General features: G+C 40.1%; 1 protein-coding gene across 7 annotated transcripts in view; it reads right to left on the reverse strand.

Annotated features, from left to right (window-relative positions):
- The window catches only part of PRUNE2 (prune homolog 2 with BCH domain), a 380051-nt gene that overhangs the window by 54552 nt on the left and 308852 nt on the right, over positions 1–16647 (reverse strand). For all 7 annotated transcript variants that reach the window (XR_016315157.1, XR_016315158.1, XR_016315156.1 and 4 more), the window contains one exon: positions 1628–1730. Coding sequence is in view for 4 of the 7 variants with exons in the window: in XM_089691098.1 (XP_089547224.1) it covers positions 1628–1730 (103 nt within the window). In the remaining 3 variants the exon portion in view is untranslated. The remainder of the gene's footprint in view (positions 1–1627; positions 1731–16647) is intronic.

The following is a 16647-nucleotide window of genomic DNA, read 5'->3' on the forward strand; positions in this document are numbered from 1 at the left end:
TTATTGACGCATTTTATTTTATACAAACTCTTGTACTGCTTACCATCAGGCACATAAGGGGACCGACTCTTTCAGCTCACCTTTTTAGCAGTTATTGCTGCGTTTATTTTTCTATAAGCCCTTATAATGTTAACTGTCAGACACATATAAGGATCAACTTAGTTCAAGGTTTTTGTTTTTTGTAACAGTTATTGACTCATTTGGTTCTATGCAAGCTCTTGTATTGTTTACCATCAGGCACGTAAGAGGATCAACTCTTCCATGTCACCTTTTTAGCAGTTATTGCTGCGTTTAGTTTTATATGAGCCCTTATATTGTTAACTGTCAGGCACATATAAGGATCAACTCAGTTCAACTTTTTTTATTTTGATTTTTTTAAACATTATTGACGCATTTTATTTTATTCAAGCTCTTTATTGTTTACTATCAGGCACATAAGAGGACTAACTCTTGCCCAGTTCAACTTTTTTTTTAGCAGTTATTGCCACATTTTATTTTATATAAGCTCTTGTATTGTTTACCATCAGGCACATAAGAGCACCAACTCTTACAGCTCAGCATTGTTTTTTTTTAGCAGTTATTGCTGCATTTTATTTTATGCAAGACTTTATATTGTTTACTGTCAACAACATAAGAGGACCAATTCAATTCAACTTTTTTTATTAGCAGTTACTTATTCATTTTATTTTTACATGCTCTTATATTGTTCACTTTCAGGCACATAAGAAGACCAGCTCTTCTCCATTTCAACTTTTTTTTAGCAGTTATTGCTGCATTTTATTTTATATAAGCACTTATATTGTTTACTGTCAGGCACATAAGAGGACTAACTCAGTTCAATGTATTTTTAACCGTTATTGCTGCATTTTATTTTATTTATTTATTTCAGGTACTTCTATAGCGCCGTCAATTTACGCAGCGCTTTACATACATATATTGTACATTCACATCAGTCCCTAACCCTCAAGGAGTGTACAATCTAAAATCCTTAACTCACATTCAGACATACACATATTAGGGCCAATTTAGACAGGATACAGTTAACCTACCAGCATGTCTTTGGAGAGTGGGAGGAAACTGGAGTACCCGGAGGAAACCCACGCACTCACAGGGAGAACATGCAAACTCCAGGAAGGTGGTGCCTTGGTTGGGTTTTGAACCAGCGACCCTAGTACTGCCAGGTGGAAGTGCTAACCATTTAGCCACTGTGCTGCCCATGCAATTTATTTTATATAACCTCTTATACTGTTTACTGTCAGGCACATAAGAGGACCAACTTTTTTCCAGTTCATCTTTTTACTCTTTTTTTAAAATATTTTATTAATGCAAATTGGTTACAAGAAAGCTCAGCTACTGTATTAAAATTACTTTATAGATTATGTCAGTGTATCTATAGGGCAATATACTGTATGTCACACTGCAACCATATAAAACATTAAGTCATACTTAAGGACCTTCTGATTATTTTTCTTTTGCTAAGCAATATGCTGTATTACAAGACCCATTAGTGGTACTAGAGTAAAAGCTTTCTGCCAGCTTTTCTTTTGCAGAAAAAGAGTACGCTTTATCCAAACAGCACTGAACCATATGTTTTCATAAAGACTAAGCCAAAATGCAGCAGACTCACAGGAAAAGGTTTTCCATGACATAATTGTAGTCAGCATGACCGCTGTCCGGCAGGAAACAAGCAGCAAACACAATGATGGCATTTACACCCTCTCCGTAGTAACCTGCCAGGAAAACACAACTTCATTATAAAACATTAAAATAAACAGGACTAACATACAATCTAAAATGGAACTTAAAAGCAAACAATATTACGTTTAAATATAATTAATTATAAAGGGTTGCTTAATAGTGCAGTGCAATGCAATAAAATATACGCATTTGTTCTTTTATTAACCCATTATGAGGGTTGTAAACATTTAATACTATGAAATATAATGACACAGTACCATCTTTGTTAGGCTCACCACACAAATAGAATTAATCTTTCATCAGTTTTAAGTGTGCTGACTACTAGAAATGTATTTTTGTTTTGTTGTTAGTCATTCATGTTGAGTTTTCCAAGCGTCAGTGTCAGTGAGACTGATTTACTAAAAGAGTTGAAAATATTCACTCATTAAATTGAGCAAAGTTTTGCTTTAATTAGCCAATCAAGTGAAGATTCTCAACTTCTTTAATAAATCAGCCTGACTGAGATGCATACACGCAAAATGATGTTCTGTTTATTTTTAAATGATTTTAGTGGAAGATTGACTAAAGAATCAATGGTAGAACAAAGAGAAGGGAGAGAGATTTTGGGCAGGATGAATAGAAAACATAACCAAAGTTGAAGCACAAGACATGGATAGGAATATATGAGTAGCTGAATTTGCTTTTGTGCATTCAGCAGAATGTTATGTAGAGCAGAAGAGGAAAAAAGAAGGAAAGGATAGGATACAGAGTTAAATAAGGGCAGAAGAAGAATGACAGAAATCATGGAAAGAAAAAGAAAACAAAAGAAGGAGGGTTGAATAAATGGTTCATCCACCTTCAGGGGGAAGGTTCAGGTGTCTGCAGATAGTCAAAAGATATTAGTAGTGTTTCTAGATGAAGCCTGTACTGTGAGAACTAAAAGGGAGAACATTGCAACCTACTGAATATACAGTATACCTCAGTACATGTTTCTTTTACAGAATAAACAAGGCAACAAGTGAGTACAATCCAACAAATACTGCATCTGTGCCAAACAGACACGCCACCTAATTTACTTTGCTCTGGGTCACGGCCATTGCAGCCAGATTACAATTAAGGTTTTATGTTGGATTCTCTACTCATTCTTTAATCTTTGAGACAATGAACTAGTCAATCAACCCCCCAAAACCTCTTCTTTTATTTTTAAATAGAAATGTTAGCAACACCAACAGTAAGACCAGGCTTTTCATTGCAGAAGAGACAGTGCATGTTTTTACAGTGAGACTTCAGTTGTGCATTAAGGTCTCATTCACATATAGCGTACTAAATTGAACGCTCATGGATGGCCGTGTTTACCCGCACAGCTATGCAAAGGTGTTCCAAAACTGTGAAATACGGCAGCAATGATATAAGTGCACAGTGTGCATTCGGGGGCCTCACACCCACATGGATGTCAATTGGCATGGATGCCAGTTAACATCAATGGGACTGCCTGCACAGGGATGCACAGAGTACCTGTGCATTTCCATACAGATAAGCACAGCCCTCCATGGGCCCCCCTGTAAATGAGACCTGAAGCTGAATTTCGAGGAATGGATTTAATAGCAAAATTACATTGGTCCAGCTTGGATCAATGTAGATATGCATATGCCATACCTGGTGGAATGCTGTGGAGTCTCTGCTACTACAGAAATCACAGCTGTCCTCTGGGTTCTTTGACGAATGGCTGCCCTGCTGCATACTGGACACTTGCTTGGTACAGAGACCATACACAGAACTCCTTGCATTTTTCTCAATGAAGGCAATCTCTGATTGGAAGAGGTGGAGATTATGACATCATTACCTTGCCTCTCCACTTTGTCCAAGCAGAGAAAGTTATACATTTATTAAGAAAAATGCAAAACATTTTGTGAATGGCCCCTTTGCTAAGCGAGTGAACTCCTGTGTTCATTATGCACAGGACCTAGAAGACAGCAGGGGTCACTGTAGTAGCAGTGACTACTACAGTAATTTCCAATTTCCACAGGGGTCCCACAGGTATGGCATATGCATACCTTTATTGGTCCAAGCTAGACCAATGTAACTAGGCTATAAAATCCATATCTGGAATTCAACTTTAAAATGTACTTTTGTCCAGACTTTGGAGGATAAATATTAACATATTCTTAAAGCATTCAAAAAGTAGTAGAAAAGATTTAAAAAAAAAAAGACCTAATTCACCCCTCTAGCTGCTTGTACTGTGAAGTGAATCATTCTCAAAGATCCTCCAAGACCTTAGCAAGGACTTTTAAAGTTGGGATTCAGTCAGTTTCTAACAGCATAGAAACAGGCACTGTGTGTTTACCACTAGAATACTGGCAGGTTGTCATACGAGATCTGCTCTCATAGAAAATAGCTGTGATTTCTGTGTTTATGTGATAGAAACAATTGAGTGCTGCCCGTGATACTTTTTATTTGCACTAACATACAATTTTGAGGAAAAGCTTTCGGGGAGTATCCCCTTCTTCAAGGTCCAAGCAGTACTATACAAATCACAACGTTTTAGAAGAATGTTAGAAGAGATGAAGAAAAAAAAAAAAGAGGCTAGAGATATGTGAAGAATTTGAAGATTAATTTCTTCACAATACCTAGAGCTAAAAAGGTGAACGTGGGCTTTGAATGTGAATGTGTTTCTTAATGTACTTTTTTGACAATATATAAATACTTTAGTGTGTACATTCTGGGCATAGGTTAATTTTAACCCCTTCAAGCCTAAGGGTAAAACAAATCTAAATGCCTAAGCACAATTCTGCAACGTTGACATGTGTTATTAAAACCGTACATATCATCACAACTACTTTGTACATCCAGGTGGATTATACTGCGTTTTTTTATGGACAAATTGGGCTTTCATTTTGTGGTAAATGGTAATGGATAGCTCCTAATTTTTTTTTATTATCAAAGGAAAACTGGCCCAAAGTAGTAAAAAAAAATTGTTGCTTTTTGTTTAGCTGCGTGTTTCTTGTTACGACCATAACCTACCTCCATAGAACAACCCAAAAAAAATTCTACAGCTCTTGACGATCGCAGCGATACCATATATGTGTATGTTGTTTGTTGTTTGTACCCGTAGTACAGCCCAGAAACAATAGTGCGCATTTTGTTTTTGTCTTTTTTTTTTTTTACCTAAAATACACTGACACTGACATTAAAGCTAACTGACACTGATACCAATTTGTTTTTAAATCCTGACCTTTGACCCTGACCTTGACCTAAACACTAACCCTGGCACTGAACTAGATCAAAACCTTGATCTAGGTATTTTTCTTTATTTTTTATTATTTATTTATTTATCTTCTTTTTTTTTTTTACAAACGTTTTTTTATCTCTCTTTGTCAGGAGTTAGAGAGATACAATGTATCTCTTTTCTCCATTCATAGAGAGAGAAAAAACAAGGGGGCCGGGCTGCACAGTGACTGATCACTGTGATAGCCAATCAGAGGCTATCACAGTGATCACGTGACCTGGAATCGGACGTCCCGAGTCCCGATCGTTAGAACGGGACCTGGGGCTCTCAGGAACACCGTGGTCTCTGTGCTCGGCGCGCTCCCAGCACAAAGACAGGTACGCAAATATGTGGCCCCACAGAAAAAAGCCCAGTTCCGTGAGGCCGCATATTTGTGTGCCGTTGGCGTCAAGGGGTTAAATCACTGCTCTCTCCATGCAGGAATGTTTCCTTTGTTTTGTGTTCCACTTATCATGCTTTTATACCATTGCTGTTGTATTTCATCATTTGTTGCTGTTCAGGTATTTACTGACATCTTTCAGTAGTATGGTGCTGCTACAACTTGTTTATCTTCTGCATTTGGTACGACCCTCTGTTCTCTACCCCTGTTTAGGGTTTGTTAGTTTAGTGACCCTTTTTAGTCTTGAGTTTTCATGACACAGGCTTAGGAAAGTCACTGTCATCTTACAGTCCAAAAGAAATTTATTCTCTGTACTACACTTATGTGAATTAAAATTGTGTTGGATTCAACTTCTGTATCTTGTTGAAGTGTTAAACTGCCTGAGGATGGTGCCAAGTCAACAAGTGGTTATTTTGTCTGCACAAACTAGGTCTAGGAGGCTAAAAATGATTATTTTAGTCTTTATTTTTATGTCTATAATGGGAATGATTGTAAAAATCGTGCATCCTTGTTCTATGTTTTCATGAAGATGAGGAGGAAGGAAGGAGGATGTAGTGTAGACAGGTACAGAACAAACAGCAATACCCATATGTCTGCTGTGTCTATTCTTTACAGGTCCAAATGTCATCAATGTGTCATAAATCAGGAGAAGCATTTAAAAGAAAAATTAAAACTACATTATTTGTATAAATGTGTTCCTAAAATCGAGCAAAATATCTGTTTAATCTGCTTCACTCCTAACATAGTTATCCTGTAGTCTGAAGCAACGTATGTCAATGACATGTATTATTTTACACACAACAATTCACATTTGTCTATGCTACACAATGTACTTTGATATGGAAGGAGAGACTATGGAGTTACACAAAGGAACCTATTTATCTGTATGTAGGTTGCGAAAATATTTCTCTTTAGTTCAGAAACCGTGAGACTATAAGTTCCAGTTGCCATAAAGCGGTATTAATTCCAACCCCCCATGCCCCCCCCCACCGATAAAAGTATTAGATACTGCAGTTTACGAATACTTAAAGTGGTTGTAAAGGTAAAAGTTTTTACCTTAAGCACTTGCTCTCCTGAGGAATTACCCCCCTTTCTGACCAGGCCATTTTTTGTGATATGGCGCTGTGTTACGTTAACTGAAAATTGAGCGGTCATGCAACTCTGCACCAAAATGAAACTTATGTCCTTTTTTCCCCACAAACAGAGCTTTCTTTTGGTGGTATTTGATCACCTGTGCATGTTCTATTTTTTGCGCTATAAACAAAAAAAGATCGAAAAATTTTGAAAAAAAAATATTTTTGACTTTTTGCTATAAAACAAATCCAGTAAAAAAATGTTGTCATAAATTTAGGCCGAAATGTATTCTGCTACATGTCTATAAAAAATCCCAATAGGTGTAGATTAATTGGTTTACATGAAAGTTATAGCGTTCACAAATGTCAGTATATATACTTGAATTACATTTTTTCATTATACTAGTAATGGCGGCAATCAATGACTTATAGCGGGACTGCGGTGGGCATTCCGACACTGGGGGGGAACTGACTAACTGCCACTGACATCCCAATGACACTAATACAGTGACTAGTGCTAATAAAAAGCACGGACACTGTACTAATGACACTGAGCAGGAAGGGGTTAACATCTGGGGCCATCAAAGGGTTAACTGCGTGCTGTTTTACCGTTTGTGCTGTGTGTGTTTTACAAGGGAAACATGCTATTGTGTATTTCTCTGCAGAGAAATACACAGCAGCATGTTACTGCTGGCAGGTGAGAGACTTGTGTTGTTTACAAACAAATCTCTCACCTGTCAGTGATACTCAATGATTGCCGGGTGTCGGCAGGGCATCTCCAGCCAGGACCTGGTAATCGACATCTGCAGCTGCTAATGGGGCGCGGGTAGGGTGGCACACGTACATGTGCGCCCCTACCTGGAATTGCATAATCACATATATATACATGATTTTGTGCAGCCCTGCTGCCCTGTAGCAGTAGTACTTGCTATAGAGCAGTCGGGAAGCGGTTAATGCATTCTCTGCATTAAGGTTTAGCGCTACCCTCATGAGGGTCACTGTAAGATGACGGTCCTCAAAGGTTGCCCTGACCTTGCAAGCCTCCTGACACCTCTGACACCCTGGGTTCAAACATAATATACAAGAAATCGTGATTTCAAAGACACCAGAAAGTAGTAAAGCAATTGAGTATTTACTAAAGGTTCTTTAGTCAACAGACAGGTAATGCAAATACCTCTCAAGGTAATAACCTATTTTCTAGTCTCAGAGTGAAACACAAATACGCTTGCAATAGTGAACCTAATAAGTCAGACAGTATTTCAAATATTCTCAGAGGGAGCCTTTGACCCCAGGTATGAAAGAGAAAAGAAAGACTTCTCAGTGTCAGCCTCCTCCCTTAGAATCCTGATGTCACAGGTCCAGAAATGACAGCACACTTCAGGGCTGTGAATCTGAAAGCTGGAGCTTGCTGATTGGAGAAGAGAGCACACAGATAACTTACATAGTGAGCAACTGTTGCTTTACTATGCAATCACAATCTTGACCAAGCTGTATTGCTTTCACTGGAGTAATGGGAGAAAACAGTTTTCATAGTGTTTGCTAGTGGTCTCCAAATTAGAAACTGGCTATACAGAATTAATAAAAATGGCAGTAAAAACATTTAAAGCACTTTTATTTCAACTGTGTGCTTAGCTCTTTGCCAACACTAAGGCCAAGTTTGGACTTGCGTCTAAACTGCCTAAACCTCTGAAAACCGATCCAAACGTCACCTCCTCACTGCATTTTTTAGTCCCATAAATGCTGCATTAGTGCACCGCGACCCTGAGCATTGAACATATTTGCAGCACGCCCCCATTTACTTGAATGGATCTCATTCAGTGGGCTTATTCCCCGTGAACATGACATAAGCTATAGTTTTTGCCGTGGCATGTGAACAACCCCTCCATTAGCTTTGCAGCTTAACTTGTTGCCGACCGCAGATAGCTGAATGACGGCTGCACTGCGGCCGGCCAGTTCTGAGTGGACGTCATATGACGTCCCCCCCAGAACGCGCTCTGGGGCGCGCACTTGGCGATCTCCATGATCGCTGTGTCCTATGGACACAGCTGATCACGTGATGTGGTAAAGGGCCAATCACAGCGTCCTTTTACCACCTGATCAGCGGTGTCCAATGACACGCTGATCAGAGGGAAATGCAAGTGCCGGTTCTCGGCTGCACTTTCCTCACGCTGTCAGATCGTGAGGAAAGTACTGCCCTGCAGTGCGCCCACTAGCTCCGCCCACTTGTGCCGAGCAGATCACCCACCTGTGCCCAGCAGTGCACCCACCTGTGCCACTCTGCAATGTCACTCACCTGTGCCCAGAAGTGCCACCTACCTGTGGCCAGCAGTGCCACCCACCTGTGCCCACCCACCTGTGTCCACCAGTGCCACCCACCTGTGCCCACCCACCAGTGCTGCCCACCAGTGCAGCCCAGCAGTGCTGCCAGTCAGTGCCACCAGTCAGTGCCCAGCAGTTGTGCCAGTCAGTGCCGCCAGTCAGTGTCCAGCAGTGATGCCAGTCAGTGCCGTCTATCAGTACCCATCATCAGTGTCACCTATCAGTGCCGCCTATCAGTGCTGCATATTAGTGCCGCCTATCCGTGACACCTCATTAGTGCTGTCTATCAGTGCCGCCTATCCGTGCCACCTCATTAGTACTGCCTATCAGTGCCCTTTAGTGCTGCCTATCAGTGCCCATCAGTGCCGCCTATCAGTGCCCATCAGTGCTGCCTCATCAATGCACATCAGTGAAGGAGAAAAATTACCTGTTTGAAAAATTTTATAATAGAAACAAAGAAACTTTCTTTTTTTTTCAAATTTTTGGCAATTTTTTATTTATAGCGCAAAAAGTAAAGCGCCCAGTGGCGATTAAATACCACCAAAAGAAAGCTCTATTTGTGAGAAAAAAATGATCAAAATTTCATATGGGTACAATGTTGCATGACCGCGCAATTGTCAATCAAAGTGCGGCAGCGCTGAAAGCTGAAAATTGGCCTGGTAAATAAGGGGGTATAAGTGCCTGGTAGGCAAGTGGTTAATAGAAGGCAGTCGGTGGGCTCTAAAAATGCAGCTCAAATGTATGTTTTTAACTCCCACCACAAACAAGGCCTAACATACAGTAAGTGTGTGGGAAGGGTTCCAGTGCCCAGCTGGCTTTTACTGCTGTCAGTGACACAACTGGGGAGATTTCCCATTGACAATTCTGTCTATGATGAACTGGGGGTCACCAGTGCAGGAAAGCACAGAAAGCAATAAACACATTATAGAGGTTCTAACCTTTTTTCTATTGTACTTAGAGCAATGTTAAAACCCAAAAGCAAACCTTTATTATCTTGCCATTTCTTACATTTATTTTTCTTTTTTTAAGCTTTCTTTCTTTTATTTTCACCTGTGACCCTGCCAGTAAGTCAGTTGTTTTTCCAAAGAGCAAGCTTTCCTGAAGATGTAGCATTTGGAGGGTTGAGAAAAAAAACATTTAATACTGACAGGGGTGCTTACAATGATCAGCTTTTATTTACTGTATACAAAAGCTTTATCCCAAAAGGAACAAAACAGTTGCTGTAACTGCTTATAAAGTGTAATATGCAGTTTGGATTCAAATAGTTAGTGTATCTAAATCTGCTAGTACACTCCCCTCATACTGGCAGTGCTGCTGTCCAAAGGTGCCCCCTATGCTCCTTCGTCCAGAGTGGTGTCTGTATAATACACATAACCACATCCTGTCTCACTGACCTCTGTCACCAGAACGGGAACACCGATAGCAATAAACTTTAGAGGGGTTCTAACCTTTCCCCTGCACTATCTTAATCAAGAGTCAGGCTTTGAATTAATAAAGCAGATCTATTGTGTAACTCCCACAATTAATAAAAACAGTCTGTGTAAAATCTGAATGGCTTCTTTCACTGACTGTAATGTATACCTTCTGTGAGAAATGACAGCTGTAAATGCTCTCAGTGTAGTGCACCTAATATGATCCTTTCTATCCTGTGCAGAGTTAAATGTCATCTTTTCAGGTATGCAGATGCATTGTATAGATTGGAGTGAAATGAAAGACTAAGGCTATAAAAACCACAAGCATGAAGTCACTGTTTAGTCACCCAAGCACTCCTTTACATCCTTCTAGCAATAATTACGCCTCTACTTCTTCTGGATTTCCACAACTACTCCTCCTATTGTTACACCCAACAGCTGAATTGACCAAAGGAATGTGTTGGTGTGTGTAAGGATCCTATCCTTTAAATGCTCAGGAAAATTCTATTTGTGCAAATAGTATGATGCACCCAATTACCCATACTTGCTGTAGTATGTGATTCATGCATTGGGATTTTATTGTTTCCTTTGGAACCATGAGAGATACCACTGAACAACTGAATGAATATTATGAATGACGTTTATACACTATATACATTAAGGCCCCTTTCACACTGGGCGAACCTGTCAGCGGATCCTCTTGCACAAATGGGGGATCTGCCCGCTGATCGCTGCTAAGAAATTGGATGACAGGTCAGTGTCCACTCTGCTTATGCAGAGTAGACACGGACACAGCCCGCTGTCTTTTATGGGTTGTCGGATGGAAACAGACCGCCTGTCCGTTTCCATCTGACTGTCGTCCTATCCACCAGATGGATGGGAAACAGAACCCACCCGTCTGTTTTTAGCGGACAGGATCGGAATGGATGCAGGCGGGTGTAAACAGACACATGTCCATTTACACCCACTGCTCCATAGAGAGCAGTGGAGCGTCCTAATGGGTCTGCTTTGAAAACGGACAGGAGGACTCAAATCGGTCCACATGTGTGAAATGGGCCTTAGGTGGGTGTTGAAGGGTGGGTAGTTTTGCAGTAAAGTGAATAAACTTACCTGTCGTCTATAATTAGCGAAATCATTTGACACCCAATTCCAAGCTTGGTGATCTAAAGTCAACATTAGTTTCTGGACAATCTCAGCAGAGACTTTTAACAATGTCAGGACTTTGGTGCCATAACTTTTAAGCCCCATGTGCACAGGGCGACTTAAAAACGCCGGTAGCATTAGCTGTATAAAGTTGCGTTAAAAACAATCTTCCACTTTTTTTTAGCGTTTTTGCATTAGCTTTTAGCCACGTTTGTCCACATTAGCGGTTTTTACCACAAAAAAAAGTAAAACATTTTGGCTTAAAAAGCATTCAAAGACGTCAATTTGCCATGTTTTACTGAGTTAACCAGCGCTAGAGCATTTTTACAGCTCAAAAACTCCTCTTGAAACCCACCAGTTCTTGGGGAGGTTTCCAGCCAGAAAATGCCCCTGTCAAAAAAATGCTGATTAAAGCCTATGTTAGCATGAACACATAGGATAACATGCTGGGAAGTTTATTGGCTGTAGAAAAAAACACCAGAAGCCAAAAATAGCCGCTGTAAAAATGTCCAGTGTGCATGAGACCTAAATCATGTGACCAGAGCCAAAGCAATACAGAACTTGCTGTCAGAAAAATGTATTCACTGTCATATACAGCTGCTCACCCTTCCTAATGCTTCAACCTTTAAAAATAAATAAATAAATAATAATTAAAAAAAAAAAAAATTATATATATATATATATATATATATATATATATACAGTGGGGCAAAAAAGTATTTAGTCAGCCACCAATTGTGCAAGTTCTCCCACTTAAAAAGATGAGAGAGGCCTGTAATTGGCATCATAGGTAGACCTCAACTATGAGAGACAAAATGAGAAAAAAAATCCAGACAATCACATTGGCTGATTTGGAAAGAATTTATTTGCAAATTATGGTGGAAAATAAGTATTTGGTCACCAACAAACAAGCAAGATTTCTGGCTCTCACAGACCTGTACCTTCTTCTTTAAGAGGCTCCTCTGTCCTGCACTCATTACCTGTATTAATGGCACCTGTTTGAAATTGTTATCAGTATAAAAGACACCTGTCCACAACCTCAAACAGTTACACTCCAAACTCCACTATGGTGAAGACCAAAAAGCTGTGGAAGGACACCAGAAACAAAATTGTAGACCTGCACCAGGCTGGGAAGACTGAATCTGCAATAGGCAAGCAGCTTGGTGTGAACAAATCAACTGTGGGAGCAATAATTAGAAAATAGAAGACATACAAAACCACTGATAATCTCCCTTGATCTGGGGCTCCACGCAAGATCTCACCCTGTGGGGTCAAAATGATTACAAGAACGGTGAGCAAAAATCCCAGGACCACACGAGGGGACCTAGTGAATGACCTGCAGAGAGCTGGGACCAACGTAACAAAGGCTGCCATCAGTAACACACTATGCCACCAGGGACTCAGATCCTGCAGTGCCAGACGTGTCCCCCTGCTTAAGCCAGTACATGTCCAGGCCTGTCTGAAGTTTGCTAGAGAGCATTTGGATGATCCAGAAGAGGATTGGGAGAATGTCATATGGTCAGATGAAACCAAAATAGAATTGTTTGGAAGAAACACAACTCATCGTGTTTGGAGGAGAGAGAATGCTGAGTTGCATCCAAAGAACACCATACCTACTGTGAAGCATGGGGGTGGCAACATCATGCTTTTAGGGCTGTTTCTCCGCAAAGGGACCAGGACGACTGATCCATGTACAGGACAGAATGAATGGGGCCATGTATTGTGAGATTTTGAGTGCAAACCTCCTTCCATCAGCAAGGGCATTGAAGATGAAACATGGCTGGGTCTTCCAACATGACAATGATTCCAAACATACCGCCTGGGCAACGAAGGAGTTGCTTCGTAAGAAGCATTTCAAGGTCCTGGAGTGGCCTAGCCAGTCTCCAGATCTCAACCCCATAGAAAACCTTTGGAGGGAGTTGAAAGTCCGTGTTGCCCAGCGACAGCCCCAAAACATCACTGCTCTAGAGGAGATATGCATGGAGGAATGGGCCAACATACCAGCAACAGTGTGTGCCAACCTTGTGAAGACTTACAGGAAACGTTTGACCTCTGTCATTGCCAACAAAGGATATATAACAAAGTATTGAGATGAACTTTTGATATTGACCAAATACTTATTTTCCACCATAATTTGCAAATAAATTCTTTCCAAATCAGCCAATGCGATTGTCTGGATTTTTTTTCTCATTTTGTCTCTCATAGTTGAGGTCTACCTATGATGCCAATTACAGGCCTCTTTTTAAGTGGGAGAACTTGCACAATTGGCGGCTGACTAAATACTTTTTTGCCCCACTGTATATATATATATATATATATATATATATATATAAATATATATATATATAAATAAAAAATATATATACAGTTGCAAGAAAAAGTATGTGAACCCCTTGGGATTATGTGGAGTTTTACATGAATTGAGCATAAAATGTGCTCTGAACGTCATCTAAGTCACAACAATAGAAGAACACAGTCTGCTGAACATAATACTACACAAACATTAGATGTTGCCATGGTTTAATTGCACATAACATGTAAACATTCACAGTGCAGGGAGGAAAAAGTATGTGAACCTTTGGACTGACCCTCCTTTGGCAGCAATAACCTCAACCAAACGTTTCCTGTAGTTGCAGATCAGACCTGCACAACGATCTGGAGTAATTTTGAACCACTCCTCTTCACAAAACTGTTTCAGTGTAGCAATATTCTTGGGATGTCTGGTGTGAATCGCTCTCTTAAGGTCATGCCACAGCATTTCAATCGGGTTGAGGTCAGGACTCTGACTGGGCCACTCCAGAAGGCGTATTCTGTGCTGTTGCAGCCATTGTTTTGTTGAATTACTTGTATGCTTTGGGTCATTGTCCTGTTGCATCACCCATCCTCTGCGGAGCTTCAGTTGGCGGACAGATGGTCGTACGTTTTCCTGCAAAATGTCTTGATAAACTCTGGAATTAATTTTCCCATCAATGACAACAATCCGTCCAGGCCCTGAGGCAGCAAAGCAGCCCCAAACCATGATGCTCCCTCCACCATGTTTTACAGTGGGGATGAGGTTTTGATGATGGTGTGCTGTGCCTTTTTTTCTCCACACATAGTGTTGTGTGTTCTTCTCAAACAACTCAATCTTGGTTTCATCTGTCCACAGTATATTTTGCCAGTAGTGCTGTGGAACATCCAGGTTCTCTTTTGCAAACTTCAAACGTGCTGCAATATTCTTTTTGGGCAGCAATGGCTTCCTCCATGGTGTCCTCCCATGTACTCCATTCTTGTTTAATGTTTTCCTTATTGTAGATGTGTCAACAAAAATGTTAGCATGTGCCAGAGATTTCTGTAGGTCTTTAGCTGACACTCTGGGATTCTTCTTTACCTCATGCAGCATTCTGCGCTGTGCTCTTGCAGTCATTTTTACAGGATGACCACGCCTAGGGAGAGTAGCAACAGTGCTAAACTTTCTCCATTTGTAGACAGTCTGTCTTACCGTGGACACATGAACATCAAGGCTTTTGAAGATACTTTTGTAACCCTTTCCAGCTTCATGCGAGTCAACAATTCTTGATCGTAGGACTTGTGAGAGCTCTTTTCTGCGAGGCATGGTTCACATCAGACAGTGCTTCTTGAAACCAGTAAACCCAAAACATGTGTGTGTTTTTTAAGGGCAGGACAGCTGTCAGCAACACATCCAATATCATCACACTGATTGGAGTCAAGGTTGGCTCACTCCTGGCTCCAATTAGCTCTGGGAGAAGTCATTAAGCTAGGGCCTCACATACTTTTTCCTCCCTGCACTGTGAATGTTTACATGTTATGTGCAATTAAACCATGGCAACATCTAATGTTTGTGTAGTATTATGTTCAGCAGACTGTGTTCTTCTATTGTTGTGACTTAGATGACGTTCAGAGCACATTTTATGCCCAATTCATGCAAAACTCCACGTAATCCCAAGGGGTTCACATACTTTTTCTTCCAACTGTATATATTTTTTTATTCATTTTTAAATTTCAAGGACAAAATGTGCATTTATCAAACATCTGCATATTCATTGTTTCAACCATTTCTTAAAGTGGACCTAAATTTGGATTTAAGTTTAACTGAATTTAAAGGGTAACTCCACTTTCATAGGAAAATAAAAATAATAATATATAGCATATACAATTGCTACACAAGCCATGTTGTAATTTAATGTTATTAAAAATTGCTTTTCTTTTTCAAACTGCGCCATGGTAATTTGTTTATACAATGCAGTGCAAAATGGCAACTTAGAGGCGTTCTGTAAACAGCTGGTATACAGAACTTCCCAACAAATGTCATTTCCTGCTAAGATACAAGACAGGTTTTAGGCATGCTCTGCACCAAAAATGTCATTTTTGGTGAGATACTCCCTAATGGTTACTTGGCATCTAAAGGGATACACAGATGGATACCCTCCCACATGGTTGACAGCAGCACCCTTTTTGTGCCAGTTTTTAATGTCTAGTCTAGGGCTACCTGCTCATTATTCTTTGGTATTTACCTTGTATCCCATTTGTTTTGATTTTTTGATAAATTGTTTCTGTATTTTTTATTTTTCTAGTGAATCACATACATTGATCAATTTCCCCTATTTATTTTACTGTCTTTAGAGAAAGCATTGGTGAAAGTTGAGTGGTGCGCATTGAGTGCATTGAGTGCCTCAGGTTTTTATGTTTAACCTTTCTCATCAGAACCCTGAGAGTGCACCAGCTATTTATATTGAACTAGTTACTCCTATTTAGAATCAATATCCAAAAAGCAGAAAGTGGAACAAACAGCTTTTTTTTACAGAGCAGAAACAGGAATCTGAAACAATGTTTGTAAAAATCCATGCAATGTACACGATCACTCAGAGTGGAAAGTTTGGGTTTTTTTTCTTTAAAAAAATGGAACCTTTGCTGTATAGTACATTGCCTCTGGTTAGGCAGCTATAACATGGGAAAGGGCCTCAAAGTACACTGCTCAAAAAAATTAAAGGAACACTTTTTTATTAGAGTATATTATCAAGTCAATTAAACTCCTGGGATATTGATCTGGTCAGTTAAGTAGCAGAGAGGGTTGTTAATCAGTTTCAGCTGCTTTGGTGTTAATGGAATTAACAGGTGCACTAGATGGGCTACAATGAGATGATCCCCAAAATAGGAATGGTTTTACAGGTGGTCACTGACATTTTTTTCCCTACTCATCTTTTCTGACTGTTTCTCACTGTTTTGCATTTGGCTAGGGTCAGTGTCACTACTGGTAGCATGAGGCGATACCTGGACTCTACAGAGGTTGCACAGGCAGCCCAACTCCACCAGGATGGCACGTCAATACGTGCCTTTGCCAGAAGGTTTGCTGTGTCG

The sequence above is a fragment of the Staurois parvus genome, unplaced genomic scaffold (genome assembly GCF_062004578.1).
Source record: "Staurois parvus isolate SC_StPar_1 unplaced genomic scaffold, SC_StPar_1.0 ptg000549l, whole genome shotgun sequence".
Classification (NCBI taxonomy): Eukaryota; Metazoa; Chordata; class Amphibia; order Anura; family Ranidae; genus Staurois; species Staurois parvus.